General features: G+C 41.0%; 1 protein-coding gene across 2 annotated transcripts in view; it reads right to left on the bottom strand.

Annotated features, from left to right (window-relative positions):
* The window catches only part of RUNDC3B (RUN domain containing 3B), a 33,219-nt gene extending 18,476 nt beyond the window's left edge, over positions 1 to 14,743 (bottom strand). For both annotated transcript variants that reach the window (XM_033165186.1, XM_033165185.1), the window contains exons 1-8: positions 14,391 to 14,743; positions 10,017 to 10,132; positions 9,709 to 9,842; positions 8,109 to 8,194; positions 7,095 to 7,184; positions 5,769 to 5,849; positions 5,054 to 5,222; positions 2,516 to 2,673 (exon numbers count right to left, since the gene is read on the bottom strand). In XM_033165186.1, coding sequence (XP_033021077.1) covers positions 2,516 to 2,673; positions 5,054 to 5,222; positions 5,769 to 5,849; positions 7,095 to 7,184; positions 8,109 to 8,194; positions 9,709 to 9,842; positions 10,017 to 10,132; positions 14,391 to 14,494 — 938 coding nt within the window. In that variant the 5' untranslated portion in view covers positions 14,495 to 14,743. The remainder of the gene's footprint in view (positions 1 to 2,515; positions 2,674 to 5,053; positions 5,223 to 5,768; positions 5,850 to 7,094; positions 7,185 to 8,108; positions 8,195 to 9,708; positions 9,843 to 10,016; positions 10,133 to 14,390) is intronic.
* Between the last annotated feature and the right edge of the window lie 4,890 nt (positions 14,744 to 19,633).

Genomic DNA, 19,633 nt, shown 5'->3' on the forward strand with positions numbered 1-19,633 from the left:
AAATGTTTACTTTCGAATCTGACAATTGGCTTTTTTAATTGAATTATGATTTGGTATTGTATTACCGTAATGTGGTCTATATTGGATTGTTATTAATGAAAAATTAATAAAATTATATAAAAAAGAAAATATTACATATCTACCTAAGTATCACTGCAACTATAACTGCAACACCTAAAGGTAAAGGGACCCCTGACCATTAGGTCCAGTCGCAGACGACTCTGGGGTTGCGGCGCTCATCTCGCTTTATTGGCCGAGGGAGCCGGCATACAGCTTCCGGGTCATGTGGCCAGCATGACTAAGCCGCTTCTGGCGAACTAGAGCAGCACACGGAAATGCCGTTTACCTTCCCGCCGGAGCGGTACCTATTTATCTACTTGCACTCTGACGTGCTTTCGAACTGCTAGGTTGGCAGGAGCTGGGACCCAGCAACGGGAGCTCACCCCATTGCGGGGATTTGAACTGCCGACCTTCTGATCGGCAAGCCCTAGGCTCTGTGGTTTAACCCACAGTGCCACCCGCATCCCACAACTCTTAGCTGTCATCAATCTCAGTTAACAAATCTTTGACAAATTTCTAATAATGTGGTATCTTTAAATTTGAATGAGAATTAAAATAGTTGTTCAAAATGAAGTTTCAAATAAGTCAAACCTTTATACATTGTCCAAGGCAAGTAAACCTGCCAAGAAAAATATCTCAAGAGTCACATGCAATGTCTTATCTAAAGCTAGAATAGCTTTAACCTCTACCCATATGTACCAATCTGGACCCTGAAATCACCATCCGAGGCCCTTCTTCATGAGCCTCCTTTATAAGAAGTCCAGAGGGTGGCAACATGAGAACAGGCCTTTTCTGCAGTGGCTCCCCATTCTGGAATGCTCTCCTCAGGGAGGGTCACCTGGCACCTTCATTACATATCTCTAGGCAACAGGTGAAAACATCTTTTCAACCAGGCCTCAGGCTGATTAACACTCTATGGCCCTTTAAATAGGTTTGTGGGTAGGAAGGGGTGTTGCTGGTTTGTTTTTTTGTTTTTTTTGTGTATTTTGTGTTCTTATTTTGTATTTTTATGTTGTTACCTGCCCTGTGATCTTTGGATGAAGGGTGATAATAACAGGGTGATAATAATAATAGCCTATACCCAATCTCACACATACATCACAATAAGGAAATTAGTATGCAGTTGTTTATACAATTTTATTGGAGAATATGGAATCCATATGTTGAGGCAGAGATTCCATTCATATTCCAATTTATCCTGAGTGACTCTTCTGAAAGGCCCTCTAGGATATGTTCATTCCAACAACCAGCAACTGACTAAAGGAAAACCCTCTCTAGATCTCTTAATAAGAAGTAACAAATCCCATTCCCACAACATGAGGAATGACAGGAAAGCCTAAACAGACCCACCAAACCTCTTCTAGAAGGTTGTTTTGACAAAGCCATGCTCACCTGCCCTACTAAGCAGGCAAAGACTGGGCCCAAAGGGGGTTGCAGCCCTGTGCAGAGCCCCATTCACAGAACCTCGCAAGCCCTCAGAATCAGTGAACAGTGCTGGGTCTTTATCTGTATAGCTTTATTTCAAACTACGTGGGCAAAAACAGGTCACCTGATGTGACGTCAAGTGATTGACAAGTGAGTGGCCCATCTGCCCACTGGAACCTGTGCCTCTGCATTATCTGAAAGAAAGGGACAGTGGCTTATGCTTTTAAAGAACTTTGGGAGCTTCCAAGGGTGGCCTCTGCACTTTCCACAGAGGCCATAAGATGAATATCTTTTGCCTAGGGCAACCTTTTTCATGCAATTCAGATTGCTATGTTGTCATTGTATTTGTTCTTGTGATATAAAAAATTTGTACCCATTCAGAAAAATCTCTTGGCCAATCACCTGGAAGCAGAAGCCACCCACTGGAAATGGTAATTACAGGATTTGGAACACAGTGTCAACATGTTGCTGGCACCCAATATACTGATGACACCCAATTCTATTTCTCCAAAACATCTGACTCAAGTGTAGCAGCACAGCAGCTGAATCAGTTCCTGGGAACAGTGGTGGGCTGGATGAGGACCAATAAAGAAAGTGTGGTGACATCTGTCCTTTGGAAAATGCTTCCAATGAACATCAGGCAGGCACCTACAGCACTGGCATTTAGGCACCTGCTTAAATCTTAACCCAAGTTTTCCCTGGGAGGTGATCCAGCTATGCTGATGTATTAATTTGATTTACTGATTTGTGATGTATTTTGTACTTGTTTTATGAATGTAATTTTATTGTTGATTTTATGCTGTACACTGCCATGATATTTTTTTTATAGTGGGCAGTATACATTTTCAGAAATAAATAAAAAATTGGTTTCCCCCCCCCCCAGGCTTTTCAAATATAATTTCAGTTTTTGTAACTACATTAATTTGATTAACATGTGAGCTGGATTTTTTCATATAGTGACCAAAAAACTACAGTATTATTCAAAAAATATTACTTCTCCATCAAGTTCTCTGCACTGCATCCAACTTACAGCTGGTCTTGCAGTTCCACAATGATGTACTCAAGTTGTTCCTTTTCCATTTTATGAGCCAAATCCATAGCATCTACCTTCTGACGCAGTAACTTCTTCTGAGAGATGGATTCAGACAGTTGGGTCTCTCTAAGGCGTACTAGCTCTTCTAGATAACCCTAGAAACACATAAGTATTAATTGTACTGCAAAATTTGCAAACCAAGCAACTACTATTTTAAAATTTATTTTTAAAGTATTTTGGTGAGCTCTCCTGCATTTGATATTTCTTGAAACTAGTAGTTAGAAAATGTTAAAACTTATTCTTTGGTAATTAACTATCAATAATAAAAAGTTAAGAAAAAACTATTTAAATCATTCTGTTTAACAAATAAGTAGTTTTGTAAACAGTTCTGTAATTAACATGTCAGGTATACATGACTGCCATTCATAGGAGGTGTGGCAGCCTTCCAATTGTTATAGTGTGTTGCCAGGAGCATGTAGTTTTTTCTAAAGAAGCTGGGACTCAGAATATTATAATAGTTCAGCCAGACCAATGAAAGCTGCAGTTACCCCAGAAGTGTGAGAAAGCTTCCATGCTGTTTTCTGTTAATATGCCTGCTTTGTCTGGTTGACCACTGTGAGGATGCTGGACTAGATGCACCTCAGCCCTAACCCAGCAGGGCTCTTCTTCTGTTTTATGTTCTTACATGACACAAAACATCCAAGAAGACAAAGTTCTACAACTTTCATTCCACATTAGTGTTTTAGATTTGCAACTCAGGGGATAGGATTAATTGTTTTAAGGAATAATTTGAATTAGTAGTTTCAAAAAGTACCTGCAACTTTTACTAAAACATAGTTGTAAGGTTCTTGTGATGGTGCCTCACGAGTAACAGAGCAGGAGCCCAGTCTTTTGCTGTTTTATTGTGCAAAATATTCACAGTGCAGAGCTACAAAATGCATGTCTGTCTCAGTTGCCGGCAGAATCCAGGAGTGGCCCCTTTCAGATTCCCCCCCAGCATAAGAACTTCGGCAACCCAAGTCTCCTCCTACCCTCCTTGTGTTTCACCCCTTTGTGCAACTGGGGCGACGGAAATGGCGTGCCTGCCTCCTGACCAACCGGACGAGGTGAGCGCAGGGTCTCAGCAACATCCCCAAGCCCTCTCCCCGCCAGGCTCCCTGTTTGTGGCTCCTGGCTAGAAGAGGCGCTGGGGCTCTCAGTGGCATCCCTAAGCCCTCTCCCCGCCAGGCTGGTTCCTTCCCTCTCCTCCCCACTGGAGGTGTGGCGGCTTTCCCTGCTGGAAGAGGTACTGCTGCTCAATTGGTGTCAGGGCTCTCTGGATGCTAACGGACCCTCCATTCCCCTCAGCGGGCCAGGTGGCAGTTCCCTGACAATAGTCAAAGCTTCTTTTAAATTTAGTAAAAAGGTAAAGGTAAAGGGACCCTGACCATTAGGTCCAGTCGCGGACGACTCTGGGGTTGCGGTGCTCACCTCACATTATTGGCAGAGGGAGCCGCCGTAAAGCTTCCGGGTCATGTGGCCAGCATGACTAAGCCGCTTCTGGCGAACCAGAGCAGTGCACGGAAACGCCATTTACCTTCCCCCTGGAGCAGTACGTATTTATCTACTTGCACTTTTACATGCTTTCGAACTGCTAGGTTGGCAGGAGCAGGGACAAAGCAATGGGAGCTCACCCCGTAATGGGGATTCAAACCGCCAACCTTCTGATCGGCAAACCCTAGGTTCTGTGGTTTAGACCACAGCGCCACCCGCGTCCTTTAAATTTAAATTTAGTAGTTATAGCTAAAGAGCTTTTAAGCACAGTTGCTTCTATCAGTGGCTGAGGCTTATGTTCAACGGGTGCAGAGGGGAGATGTGGAATAAACCGTGGCTTCAGCACAGATGAATTGCCAAAACAACAGTGTTGTTCCTTCGCCAGACCCAATATTTGCACGGAGTGACATCAACTTCATCATTTTTATTAAATTCACTATCTGCCCTTCACCAGCAGGCTCCAGGGTTACAATAATTTAAAATTCAGTATTAAGAGCAGCCAAAACAAATTAGTCACAGGAATAGAGTGAGTCTTGAAAATACACATCTTAAGTGTCAAAAGCCAGGGTAAAGAGATGCATCCTGGAGGCTTCTATTCTCTAGATTGGATGACAAGTCTTTGATCTTCTAGCAGAAGAGAAGTTAACCCTTTGCTGTCTGCTCTTCTATAAAATGAAAGATAATCTACTATTTTCCAAGTCCTTCCTAAGTACTCTCATTTTGGGTGATATAATCTATAATGATTTCATGTGCTACCTACCATTCATGTGCTAGTTGCGAGCATTTACAGCAAGAGTAAATGTGAAATACTTCTAGTGAGCTCCTTTTTTGTTTAAAGCAGCCATATCTGAAGGTTTCCATATCTGGAAAGTCATACCAAAATAAAGCAATTCTTTTCCAATGGTAAGAACAAATTTCTCTAAAATTAAGTGTATAACATTTTCTATTTACAATTGTAACACACCAAATATCTTCAGCTTTTCAGCCCAAGTAAGGTTTTACCTTCTGCTCCAGTGTGAGGCGGTATTTTTGCTCCACCCGTTTGCATTTGTTGTACCAGCTGTTCTCATCCATGTTGAAAGGAGGACCAATGTTTTCTGGTGTGCTGCTTTCACTGCCACTACTGCCAAGTGTTCTTAGCTCTTCTTCATCACTACTGATGCTGTCAGAACTGAAGGACCAAGTTTGAGAACTAAGAACAGCTTGTTGCAAAATTCTATACAGTGCTTTAGAAATGCAAGCCATTGTTGAAGAGACCCCTAAGTAGGGCTGGATGCAACTGTCCAAATCTGTTACACACACATCATGAAGTTGCAAGTTCTTCCTTGTGCAAAACACTGGGAATTCGGTATTAGGGCTCAGTCACACATTTATTTATTTAGTATACTGCTCTTCATTTGAAGATCTCAAGGCAGTTCACAACACTTCTGTTTGCACCACCACTTTCCCCTGGGAAAACATGCGGTTTAGTGCTGAATCAGAACAAACATCAGTTGGGTTTTCTGCACATTGCTGTTAGTTCCAATTTAGCATTAAGGAGCAGGTTTTCCAGGGGAAAGCAGTGGGGCAAAGGCAAAACCACTCGGACCCACATCTAGGAAGTAGAGAACAAGCAGAAAACCACTTTGAAGTGTTTGAAGTGATAAATAAATGTAAAGCTAGCCTGGTGTAAGTTAAAGTTTACAACCAAGACAACATTACGAGAATAAAAATGTACCTTTGGGTGAACTTCAGGTAAGGTGTGAAGTCTATCACAGCTGGATAGTTGCCATCCAGGCCCTCTCCCTTGAGGCAGAAGCTTATACAAGGCAAGAAATCAGTAATCATATTAAATCAAGAAAACGAAATGACAGTAATACTAAATAACCTTAGCATATAATTTGATTTTCTCACAAAATTGCCAGTACACAGGAGATATGGAAACTTATTTTCAGTAATGAAAAGTTAGACTTGTGTTGAATTAAAATTCAATTATCAGCTGTTTCACTGGCAAGCAAAATGTCACTTCTTGTGTGTGCATCAAGAAAGAATTCTTGTGATATTTTAAATGAAAGTGCAGTCTGTAATTATTTCAATAAATATATAAAAAATCAATACAATTATTGTATTGTACTTGATGTTACCACACTCTTAAAGGTAAAACTGAGGAGATATTAGTGGGAACTATTTAATTCTGCCATATAACAGATAGCTATGGATACTATAAAGTGCTGAGTGGTAAATAGAAAACCCTTAGTCAGAGACTAGGAATTGATTGATCATAACACTAAATTATGACTTGGCACTCCTTGAATAAATCTGCATAACTCTCAAACTTGCACACACACCCTCCCCTTTCTTGCTTTGATGCAGCCCCAAGGAGATATTTGACTTTCAGTTTTAAAATAAACCACAGCTCCCCACTTTATCTCAACTTGCAGAAACTGTGGGAAGTTCAGACAAGCCAGGATCAAATATATGGCTTATAATGTTGGCTTGTTCATGAACCATTGTTTAATCATAGTTCTCTCAACTGGGAGCTATGGTCAGTTTAAAACTAGAAAGCAAATGCTTCTGATCTCCTCCTTGCAAGAGTGCCAGGAGAAGGGAGCATGTAAGTCTGAAGCTTGCGAAGGTTAACATAATACTAAATCACAGCATAGTGTTACATCTGATGTAACACTTAGTGTCAATTTCCAGTTTTACCTTGGAAAAACAAGACACTCCTCCCATCTTCTGATTACATTTAGCAAAACTAACTTCCTGAATCTGAGATACGTACATGCTGAGCAAGTAGCTGCACTTACATGCTCAACTCTTGCAACTAAAAACATAATGAAAAGGTACCGTGCAATAAACTAGATTTAAAACAGGATACAAGTTTCAGACTGGCATTTTAGGACATATGCCACCAAAAAATTGAAGACAAATCCTTTAATTATATATGGGACAAAACAAGCTTATGTACTTTTGGAGTTATTTCCAATGCCAAATTTCATAAGTTTCCCCTCCTCATACTTCAACAACCTTATACCACAGAAAAGTTTTAAATCCACAGGAATACCTGAAATCAATAGCATTGAGGCCCAGCAGCATACCAGCTAGCATGTTTGCTTCTTCTCCCAGGACAATTGCTCCATCTTCATAGAATCTTCTATAAGATTAATTTCCAGTTCAATTATACTCTCTGCCATTTTAGTGACATGCTAGCTACACAAAGTTAAAGACAAACTAAACAATCAGCATTGTCAGATAGCAATTTCATATTTACAAAGTTAACACAACTACTTTGCTCAATATTGCAGCTGCAACCGCAACTCTTCCCATAGTTTTCAAGGATATTGTGAAATGGGCACGCAAGTGTAAAACCCTATTTAACCACATCAACTGGCCAAGTATAAAGTAAAATGTTACTCTGAAAAAAGAAACATATTATCCAGCATGCGCTAGATTTAGGTATTCCATCACTATATAAAGCAGAGGATCCAATTTGGCCTGCAACACCATTTTTCCAAAACCATGACTACCAGTCAATCCACTGACATCTCTTCAATGGGCAGGTGATGTCAGATTATGGATGAGGGTGGGGTTAATCCCGTGTTTGTGCACACCAGTTCCCCACAAGGCAGCAAGATTTTACCCCCCACTCATCAACTGATTGGGGTGTGCATGTTAAAGCCTGCTCAGAACACTGTAGAGAACATGACTGAATTGATGAGTTTCATCCTGATAGCTGCTGCTTTTCTGGTTACTGTCCTCACCCCCACCAATGTAAGTCAATTCTGACAGGAGGGTGGGTCCATCACATATCAGTGACCTGATGTGATTGTAATATCAGATGATGTCCCACCCACCTGTCAAAGTGAGCCAGCTGGGGAGGGGGGAGATAAACATCTGGCTGATCAGGACCTTCCTTCTATAAAGATACACAAATCATTTTTAGCGCAAAAAGTGAAAAGTGAAAAGGTGAAAAATGACTAAGTCCCAATAATTGAACAAATGTTGGGGTAATAAAAGAATTACATAGATTAACTTTGAAATAAAGTTCAAATTTTTGTTGAATAAAGGAGATTAATACCTGGTTGTTTTGAAGTCTCTCAAAGCTGTGGAAATATATTCAGACAAATGCTTTTCCATAAGCGCTACTCTAATCCAAGCTCTTCCCTGAAAAAGAAGCAGCCATGAATTAGGTATTGTTAGAGTGAACAACTGAATACAATTCATATCTCTGAAAACCATTCAAGCTGACAGAAGGAAAACAATAGTGTCACATAGCAATAAGCAAAGCAATAAGCTTCACACTTGGTGATCATTCACCTGCAGTCCATTTCTCCCCAAATTAAGTCTAAAGTGAACAAATCTTATTGTAGCAAAACCCCAGTGGACTTCAAAAAATAAGCAAGTACTCAGAAGTGTAAGCAATTCTGGTGGGTGGGGTTTTGGGTTTTTTCAAGTACTTGCTAGTGCCAACCCACAATGAAAGCGCAGAGGAGTACTGTAATGGTTTCCTTCAAATCATCCAAACCAGATGACTGCTGAACTCTCACCACTTGTCTCCTGCATATTCATGCATGCCACCGCACAGTCCATACGTTAACCCAGCCTGCATCATGTATCCACCCTTAAATAAATGTACATCACTGCGCACATACCCATATATACATATAAAAGGTAATACTAGGGCAGTATCTTCTTTAGACAAACCAAAATATCACAAATTATTGTCCTATACACCCCCCCACACACCAGGCTGTTTTCATATACCATAGAATAAGGTGGTAGAATGGACTATATCATTCAGACTCAGTACTGTTTTTCTAGAAACAATCATTAATCTGAGAAGCAAGATATAATTATCTAATCCTAGTTTTAGAAGTTTCCCTCTACAGAACAGCAGTCTTCACAGAAAACATTCCTGCAACCCACCCAAGCTTAAGAAATTTGTGACCACTGCTTTTACCTAAGTTTTTCTTCTGCTTGTTAACAAAGTTCCTGACAAGTAGGAAATGGGTAATAGATATGCAAGAATGGCTAATTTTTCATCCACAGGGCTACAATGTCCTACCAGTTTAACATATTTTTCATACACCCCCCAAAAAAGTTATGAACATTACATTTCTGCTTTAACTAGTTTAAGAAATACAAAATAAATTTTATTGTACTATTTCTGTTTTTGTCAGGAAACCATATGGAAACTTTCAAGTTAAGAATCCTTTGAGATGCAGAGTTATATGAAACTCGAAATATTAATACATACCTACACTCACCAGAAAAAGATTCATACTAAAGTTTTCATGTTATGAGATCCGGTCAAATGCAGTATTTAAAACAGCATTTTTATGATAGCAATGATCATGTTTACAGACCCATGGTTAGGGCAGTAACATCATCTATTGCTTTCCAAAACACACAAACAACCGCAAACACACACCACTTGGCTCATCACAGAAGGTAGAATCAAAAACTCATGAACGAGTGAAGCTATACTGTATAACAAGTCTTACAGGCTTTAATAAAATATAAGGTTCCTAACCTGTTCACAGCATTAATTTACCTCAAAATAAACCAGAACAGAAAGCTTTTGCATACATCTATCAATATAAAATGTTTAATAGCAGCAAATAGCATAGGGACCTCAGCTATAAATTAGAAAGTTTAAAAATGAATAGCCTTCTAACCTTAGCTCTTGAGGAACTGACATTTTCCATATTTTCAATGCTGCAGATGCAGTTATGTGAAACCTTGCGACAAGCTACTTTAATATAATCCCAGAAGCTACGGGGACTTTCATAACCAAACCAAGTGATTTGACCTGAAACAGATATCAGAAAGAGAAATAAACAATTAAAAATATATATGCCTGAATGATAAAATGTCTGTTCTTTATGATGAAGCCGTAACTATTAAAACAGCCTAAACCTCATTTATATTTGCAATGTATAGGCAGATGATCCAGTGCCATATAACATAAAATCAGAACAGTTACCTTTGAGTCTATGGCTTAAAATCTGTTCCAGAATGGCTGCAAAATTGTTAAATTCAGGAGAAGAATCATCAATAGTTTCAAAACAGGATCGATCAATCAGTGTCTTGATAGAAAACCTAAAATACAAAAAGCATGAGTTTAATTCATGTTAGAATATAATGCAGGTTGGACAGCATAGTATTTTAGAGAAGCATATTTCTTGACAAAAGCACACCACTGATGTTTGTAATTTCCAAAACAAATACATTTAGATTTCAACAATATTTGAGTTTTTTTCACTATATTCCACCTTAGTATGCAAATATCTCTTACTCCACAGCCAATCAAGCAGTTGATTTGTGCCTCCTCAAAGTGGTATATTTGTTCTGTTAAGAAGTTCAGATTACAATGGATATTATCCAAAGTATTTATCAAAAGTGTTGAGTTAGTTCCCCGGAAGAGCAGAATTCTAAACTCCTTCAGATGGGAAGCCTACATGAGCACAGAAGGCTTCCTGATAGACTTCTAGTATGTGGAAGATGATGAAGCTGGTAATAGGAACGCAATGATGTGGGAGGGGCCAATGAGCTTGCCCTAATTTCTCTTCCACCAGATAGTAACTGAGTGGTACACACTACATAATTTGTAAAAAAATAATAAAATGGGTAAAGTAAAACACCACTCATGTGGATACACAATAGTACCTCCCTCCCACCCATCTCCATCTCATAAGTTGCATGATAAACACCTATAGTACATTGCTGCATTTACTCAACTGGAGAATCACAGCTACTGGTGCTGTCAGGTAGGCACTCGGCCTGTCTGTATCAAAACTGGACTGCAGATGTAGCAGCCACAGCACTGTACTTAATTGTTCCAATTCAAAAAACATAATGGAAAGATGTATTTGTATATACATCTGGCAGGAGAGAGCACAATCACATGCAGAAGTAAGGATGAGGGTATGCTTGGTTGCCTGAGGACCATTCTGACTGCTACAAATGAGCAGGCAAGTACATATTTCCAAAGCTTTGCTAGAAGAACTGAATGAGTGTTGAATAACAGAGCTTAGGAATTGAGTATATGCTCTGAGACTTTTTAAAATCAAGTATTGGCAGCAAGTACGCACCTTATCTCTCTGTTACAGCAGAGGGGAGGAGAGCATTAGTCTCTCTTCATACTTAAAAACTACAATGAATTCTCACACAAACTAAATACAGGACACAAAGTGGCACAAATCTGGAGGATAAAAGCGGGAGAACAGGACCTGGAGAGGGCTATCAGTTGAATTATGTGAGGCATGACAAGCTTGTGGGTGTTAAATTCACTGAAAGTTACCCACAGTGTGAGTTCAACAGCCAGAGCATTCTTTTTTACTCACATTTTGATATGACAATGTGTCCCAGTTCACATAAAAAACCTCCCCAAATATGGATCTAAGATGAGATAATAAAACCCTGGGGTTTTTTTACTGAAAATAATCAATTAACATGCTATAGGCTAATACAGAAAAATCTACTTCTAATGTAAATGAAAGGCAATTTCTACAGAACAGATCAACTAAGAATACAGTAATGGCACCATTAATGTTTAGAGACTTAGTTTTAACTGTGCCAGCCTTTTTCTTCTTCTTTTTTTGTAAGAGAAATACATGTTTGCCTGTGCAGGGTTCCATGAATGTGCCATTACACATAAATGAATTTCTGGTGCCTGAACATTAAACATTAACTTACCAACCATCTATGACTCTGGAACATGTAAATATGCATGTGTAAGTGTCAGCATACCAGCTTATACAAGATGTTGAGCATGTGAAATTCCACAAAGATAAAGAAAAACACCCATAAAAATAAATCATGGCTATAACCACATTTAAGCCAAATCTTCCCGATTGTAATATATATTTACAACAGATGATGATAGCAATGTTTAAATGCTTCCTGTAAAATACACTAGTATTTGGAATATTTATTAACTTTTCAGCTTTAAGTGTGAATATCATAAGACCTGGAACACAATAAAACAAATCTTTAAAAAATATATTACTGCCTCTCAATAACAATAATATTCCCACCCCTACCCCCAGGATTGTGAATGAAATGAACCAAATTTGTATTATCCATGATTAATTTTCATTCAAATGCATTGCTTTTATTTATTTGTGTATGTAATTGAAGTATATATTATTGATTTAATAAATAAAGTAAAAAAAAAGGAATACTATTCTGTTTGTCATTAATTTGGGAAGGGAGCATCACATGATGAGCAAAGAGGGGACTGATCATTTCCCCTATTTTCTTCAGTTCCATTACATGCCTGCATTTACCTTGACCACTCCATACCATCAGACCAGCACAGAGACCATTGCTCTGGAAAAGGCAACAGACAGAGCCAATCTGGCTTTTTCACACCTAGCCACCCTCTCATTCCCCTCAACCAAACACAAACCCAAACCAACAATGAAATGGCTTGACAGGTTTTCTTCCACTGCAACCTTGTTCTTAAGTGCAATGTGTGTGTGTCTTTACCCATAGAACCAAAAGAGAGATGTTCACTGACATGCAAGAAACTACCAGTAAGCTCCTACACTCAGGGATCCCAGTGTCTGGTGAGAATGGTAGGTTTGCCTTACCTCAGCTATATCTTAGACTTCAACCTATTTATTGTGTCCTATGGAACTCAGACAACTGTTTTGATAAACTTTGTTGTTGTTCAGTCGTGTCCGACTCTTCGTGACCCAATGGACCAGAGCACGCCAGGCACCCCTATCCTCTACTGCCTCCCGCAGTCTGGCCAAACCCATGCCAGTCGCCTCGAGAATGCCTGATAGACTTAACACTTCATATTCATAGTCAAACTCTGAGACTGCTAGAGTTTGGCAGAATGTTATGAACGGAGCATTACAGAGAAAAAGCATATACTGTTTATGCTAGGAAGAGGCTGATATAAATGGACCAGCAAAATGCACATTTTTAAAGATGGAGGGTGGTGGTGAGACTGCTCCCTGGTGAGGTGCAGTGACACACCATGGTTCAGTGAAATCTATGCCATGCTGTGTGAGACATTTTTTGCCTTTACTGTAACAGTGCCACAAAAGCAGCCTTTAATTTCCCCCCAATAGAATTAATGGCAAAGCTAAACCATTCATTTATATAGGGAGGAACTCCAGGGACACAAACACATGGGAACTAAGCCAGACACAGTATCTGTGGTAAGGGGAAGGTTTTGCCTCCCCTTGGCAATAGGAGCTTGTCATCATTACTGTTACACCAGTTCTCTTCTGCAGAGACATAACCTGTGTTTTCCTTAGTCACATTAATAGAACAGAACCCAGGATATGGTCATCACTTTCTCTCCATATGCTTTGGAGTAGTACCATGACATTCAACACACTGTTGTCAAGCTGAGATCTGGTTCAAGTATAACTGAACTGCAAGGCAGAGAGATTGCATCCTGATAGCTCTGGTACATGGGGTCACGAAGAGTCGGACACGACTGAACGACTGAACAACAACAACAATAGCTAATGGGGAAATACAAACTCAAGGGCTTAGTATACTAATATTTCTCTCTTGGCATTCACAGTCAGTACAGCATGAGACTCTTAATCTCAGGGTTGTGGGTTCAAGCCTCAAGTTGAACGTAAGATTCCTGCATTGCAAGGGGTTGGACTAGATGACTCTTGTGGTCCCTTCCAACTCTATAATTCTATGAATCATCAAAAGCGCCTGATGGGGCCAGAATCAGGCAGGCCATACACCTGACCAATGCCCTAACACAGATCACATTCCAATCTCAGAAACTGTCACAGGATCCCACACTTGACACATCTAACAGCGTACATGCAATTAGATGTAGCAAATTCACAGATGGGAAAGGAAGATGGGAAAGAGTTCTGCACAGATGCTCAAGAGGCAGCATCAGGAAGGTGTAAGGAGGGGGGGGAGGAGAAAGAGAAAGAGAAAGAGAGAGAGAAGAGGAATGCAAAAGTGGAGGGAATTCCCTATTCTGGCAAGTCTACCTAAGCAGAGTTTAGCTGCCCCCTGAGCATCCTTTCACACATCCCACCACCATTTAGAGCCAGCGTGGGGTAGAAGAAACTGGGGTTCCCTCCCTGCTGTTAAATGCAAGAGCGGAACGGAAAAAGAGAGCGCAGGGTGGTGGCGCTTACTCCGGATTAAGGCAGCAAAACCTGAAGGCATTTACTGTGCAAGCCGCTTGAAACACAGCGGGGGTGTGCTGGGCACGCATTGCAGAGCAGGACCGCCAACTGAGCGGGGTTATCGACGACACATTCTGCCCCATACATACAGAGACAAACCCGTGTGCCTGCGCGCGCGCGAGCGTGTGTGTGTGTGTGTGTGTGTGTGTGTGTGTGTGGTGGAGTCAATTCACCTGCAGACGGTGATGAGATTCCGCCTCTCGACAGTGGCGTTGCGGGAATGGACGCTTCTCCTCCGAGAGGAGGCGTTGAGTCCCCCGATGTTGAACGACGCCATCTCGCAGCGGAGGGCGAGGCGGGGGCCTCTGGCGGCGCCTTTGTTCGGAGGGCGGGAAACGGCGGGAGTGGGAGTGGGGGCAGCGGCTGCTCTACCGCCGCTCCTTTCCCCTGCCCCAGCTACCGCCCCAAGAGGCGGCGGCGGAGGAGGAGGAGAAGAAGCCCGGCAACCCCTCCACTAGGCACCCAAACGGGGGCAGCGCGGCTGGGCATGAGGGCCACTGCGGGAGAAGGGACCGGGGGTCCCAGCGGCGGTCTCCTCCCCTCCACTCGGCTCCTCACTCGTCTGAGCCTTCGAAGCCGCGGCTGCACCTCAGAAATCGCCTCAGCAGCACCCCGAGGCCGGGACTGCAGAGTGCCGGCTCCGCCAGCCAATGGCACGCCAGCAGGGGCGGGACCTAAAACTGGGATTGGTCTTCTAAGCAAGGGGCTCGTGGGTTCTCCCATAATAGCAGCAACTGTCCGTTAGGAGGCTCGGAAAGGGCGGGGGAGCGTTGTGTGGGGAGGAGGGTATGGGGGGGGGGGTTTGAAGCGGCTCGTGAGACGGAGGTGCGCCCTCGCCCGCCGCAGTTGATTCATTCGCTCTCTCATTCTCCTCTCGCTTATATAAAAGTCACGCTCCTTTGTTGCTGAGACTGTTATTCGCAATGCTCGTGTGAGCTCCGTTGGTGGGTTGCAGCAAAACACACAGAGGCTTGCGTGGAGCCTACAACAAGGCAAAATAGAATTTATAGCGGCGTCAGGTTTTTGGACACAAAAGCTTGTTTCGTCAGATAACGATTTACCCGGCGGATCCCCACGTGTTATCTGTTTAGTTATCTATATCTGCGGCTAACATACATGAGAAGGTGGGAGGGTAAAAGCACCGGAAACCAGTTGACTCTCCCTCAATAAAATAAAATAAAAATTCACAGCTTGGTGGATTACAGGCATAATTACACACATATGTGTGTGTGCATGTCTTATATTGGCATGCAAATATGTTCAGATGGGTGCATCCAATGGCTGAGGATAGCAAGTCATGCATATGAAAAGGTGCCATCTGGTCCACACAAACATATGTCACAATACAGCTGTTACATCTTCAAGGCACCAAAAATTCGCAACCTGGCAGTAAAATCACTTTTTTAAAAAATTCCCAATATGCTGTTTAAATATTAAGCCTACATTGGTTATTATTTATTTAAAACATTTCTACATGCCTCCTGTGTTTAGACACCGTAGAACAATATTAAAATACATATTATCAAAAGTGTATTGTCAAATCTTGAAAGGCAGTATTTTTGACGGTGCTGAAGTCCCCTACTGTTTATTTGCATGACAGTTTGAAATATAGCTCAGTCAGAGCTTATTTTAGGGACATAACAACTTCAGCTTTTTTTTCTGACTGAACTGTGTTTCAAACTTCTATGCAAATAAGATACTGGGAACTAGTAACCGACTTCAGCATCATATTTTTGTAGCTGGACAGTAAAGGGACAGAGCCCAGCAAAAGCATTCTTTTCATTTAAGGGGTGTGTGTGTGTGTGTGTGTTTACAACCTCTTCTATCATTCAATCAGACAATATACAGTGGTACCTCGGGTTAGGAACTTAATTCTTTCTGGAGGTCCGTTCTTAACCTGAAACTGTTCTTAACCTAAGGTACCACTTTAGCTAATGGGGCCTCCCACTGCCGCCGCACAATTTCTTTTCTCATCCTGAAGCAAAGTTTTTAACCCGAGGTACTATTTCTGGGTTAGCGGGGTCTGTAACCTGAAGCGTCTGAAACCTGAAGCGTCTGTAACCCGAGGTACCACTGTACATCAGAACATGATAGCAGACCAACATGTATCAACGTAACACAATCCAAACTAGAAACCAGTTTCTATATAAATCTGAAATTTTATAGTCAGGAACTTGATGGGGAAAGGCACTGGAAAGGGCTTGATAACATTTGCTTGAAGAGGCATCATACAAACAGATCAGAATGAGTACTCACTAAATAGCTGGCTTCATATATCTTCCCAGCAAACTCTGTGCAAACAACTCAGGATGAATGCTCAATAAACTGGTCATCTGGAAACAACCTATGTCCCAAGCACAAAACAAGAACTAATTGTGCATGCAAACCAGATAGAGGAAATGAGCTCAGCCACCTGCTATACATCAAGCTATATTTATGTCACAAAATTAAGCAAAATAATATTCGAGAATTAAGATTTTTGAAAACATTGTTTTAGAAAACCCAGCATGCCAAGGATACGGCTTCTGTCCTAGCAGGGAATAGGCAGAACTTCCCCCAAATGAGGAGTCATGGTCCTTTCCCAGAGCTATGAAGGGGAACGCAAACAGCTGCAAGAATGGACTGAACTCCAAGGTGGGCATCTTTAGTTCCACAGTCTTGTGGTCCATTAGTAGCCCAAGTATGTTGTTTTGCTCATTTCTATCGGATGGAGGAGAGATTCTGAAGAGAAGTTCTCTGCAAAGAGCTTTATAGAATACAAGAAGTCTGATCATATTCATCTTCACTCAAAAGTCAGTCCTACTGAGTTCCTTGAGTCAAGTAAATGAGTTTAGGATGTTGCTGTGCAGTACAAGCCCGTAAATGTCTACTCAGAAATAAATTCTACTGAGCTCAATAGGACTTACCCTGGCTAAGTGAACACAGTGGTACCTCAGTTTACGAATTTAATCCGTTCCTGAAGTCCATTCTTAAACCAAATCCGTTCTTAAACCGAGGCGCGCTTTCCCTAATGAGGCCTCCCGTTGCCAGTGCCCTTCCACCATTTGTAGACCAAGGTAAAGTTCACAAACCAGAGCACTACTTCCAGTTTTGCGGAGTTCATAAACCGAATAGTTCATAAATATGACTGTTCATAAACTGAGGTACCACTGTATAGGACTGAGCCTTAGTGATTTAAGCCTCACGTATTGAAGCACTATTGAAGGGACATGTGAAAATAGTGCTGCTGTGCTTCATTAATTATGAGGCCATTTTCACACCTGAAGTTTACGGTTTGAGCCTGTTTATTAAGAAATAAGCCTATTAACTCAACTTAGTCCCAAATACGGATGCATTACCTATGCAGGAGTAAATTGCCTTTCATAATTTGCTGAGACCACCTGGGCAATACTTTATTTCTGTTTTATGCCTTTTGACATAACTACACATTGCAATTATGCAAATTTTGTACTCCACCTGCAAATGAAATCACACAAACATTTTCATTCCATCTAATGGAAAACACTGTTCTGCTCAGTAAACTTACTGCCTTCTGAATGCAATAGGCATTTATACTTTCTGCCTATCCATATATATTAAAAAATCCCACTGAGTTTGGTATTCTAAAGTAAGTGCTCACAGTATTGCAGATTGCAATTCTAACCATGTCTACTCAGAAGTGATTCCCAATAAATTAAAGAGGACTTACTATCCAGTAAGTGAGTTAGTATTGCAGGCTTAGTCAGCCAGCAAATGGTGTTAACCAGTATCACTGCATGTGAATGCAGACAAGCAGAAATCTACATTTTGAAATTGGTACAGTACCTGATTTCTGCTTACTATCCTACAGCACAAACTTATAATTCCATTGTATAAACAATCTATTCACCATTTTCTAAACTATTATATCCAATATGGAGTTATGCACTTAAATTATATTTGATCATGGCCTCAACATTTTAAGCAATAATATGAAGTTGATATGAGCCTAGAAAGAATAAATAATTGGGGGGCATACTTTAATGCTTACATCTATTTACAGTGCGCTTTTGTTTAGGAATGATTATAGTAGAAACTGGGGCTGGATTTAAAAACATTATTTTGCATTTCTACCTTGATAATTTAATGAAAGCAAAATGCTCTGATTTAAAGGGAGCACCAAAAGAATTAGAGGGAAAGGCATAATAGGCTTTAAAAATGAATTGTATCATTTTAAAAAATAAATGTCTGTTTCTAGCTATTTCGGGACCCAAGCCCCTTTGTCTTCATGTTCCTGACTTCATAGAATCATAGAATCATAGAGTTGGAAGAGACCATAAGGGCCATCCAGTCCAACCCCCTGCCAAGCAGGAAACACCATCAAAGCATTCCTGACAGATGGCTGTCAAGCCTCTGCTTAAAGACCTCCAAAGCAGGAGACTCCACCACACTCCTTGGCAGCAAATTCCACTGTCCAACAGCTCTTACTGTCAGGAAGTTCTTCCTAATGTTTAGGTGGAATCTTCTTTCTTGTAGTTTGAATCCATTGCTCCATGTCCGCTTCTCTGGAGCAGCAGGAAACAACCTTTCTCCCTCCTCTATATGACATCCTTTTATATATTTGAACATGGCTATTATATCACCCCTTAACCTTCTCTTCTCCAGGCTAAACATACCCAGTTCCCTAAGCCGTTCCTCATAAGGCATCGTTTCCAGGCCTTCCAGGTCAGTATCGTTCTTGAACTATGGTGCCCAGAACTGGACACAATATTCCAGATGAGATCTGACCAGAGCGGAATACAGTGGTACTATTACTTCCCTTGATCTAGATGCTATACTCCTATTGATGCAGCCCAGAATTGCACTGGCTTTTTTAGCTGCTGCATCACACTGTTGACTCATGTCAAGTTTATGGTCTACCAAGACTGTGCAATCTTAAATTCACATGAGTTTAGTAGGACTTACTCCTTGGTAAGAATTCCTGGGAATGCAGTCTCAGCTGACTTGTAATGAAGGCAAATAAGTTTCTTCCTCAGCCATACCAATACATTGCCACAAGGTGGCCTCATTTAGCCAAGCAATTATGTTTGCCTAGGTGCACCTTGGCTTTTCTTTATCCCATTGTACGCCTTGTTAAATAAACACTCCTATCCAGTTAAAAACAGTATGCCCACAAGTTTAGCTGCATCACTATTGAGACTGATCAGTTGGTTTAAAGAGTCATTGATTATCTGCTTCCTAAAGGTATGGTTTTTGTGAAAGTTGCAAAAGTCAGCAGGTTTTGTGAAATCTGCAAAAAAAAAAAAATTGTGAAGTCAGCAAAAGAGCATGACTTTACTGAACAAATCAGAATATGCAAAAGATACTGAGGAGGTCCACATTTCCGGGATTGGGGTGGGCTCACACCTGCAACCAGTCTGCATTCTTGATATCTGCTTATAATCATGCTAACTGGGGG

This window comes from Lacerta agilis, chromosome 12 (genome assembly GCF_009819535.1).
Source record: "Lacerta agilis isolate rLacAgi1 chromosome 12, rLacAgi1.pri, whole genome shotgun sequence".
Lineage (NCBI taxonomy): Eukaryota > Metazoa > Chordata > Lepidosauria > Squamata > Lacertidae > Lacerta > Lacerta agilis.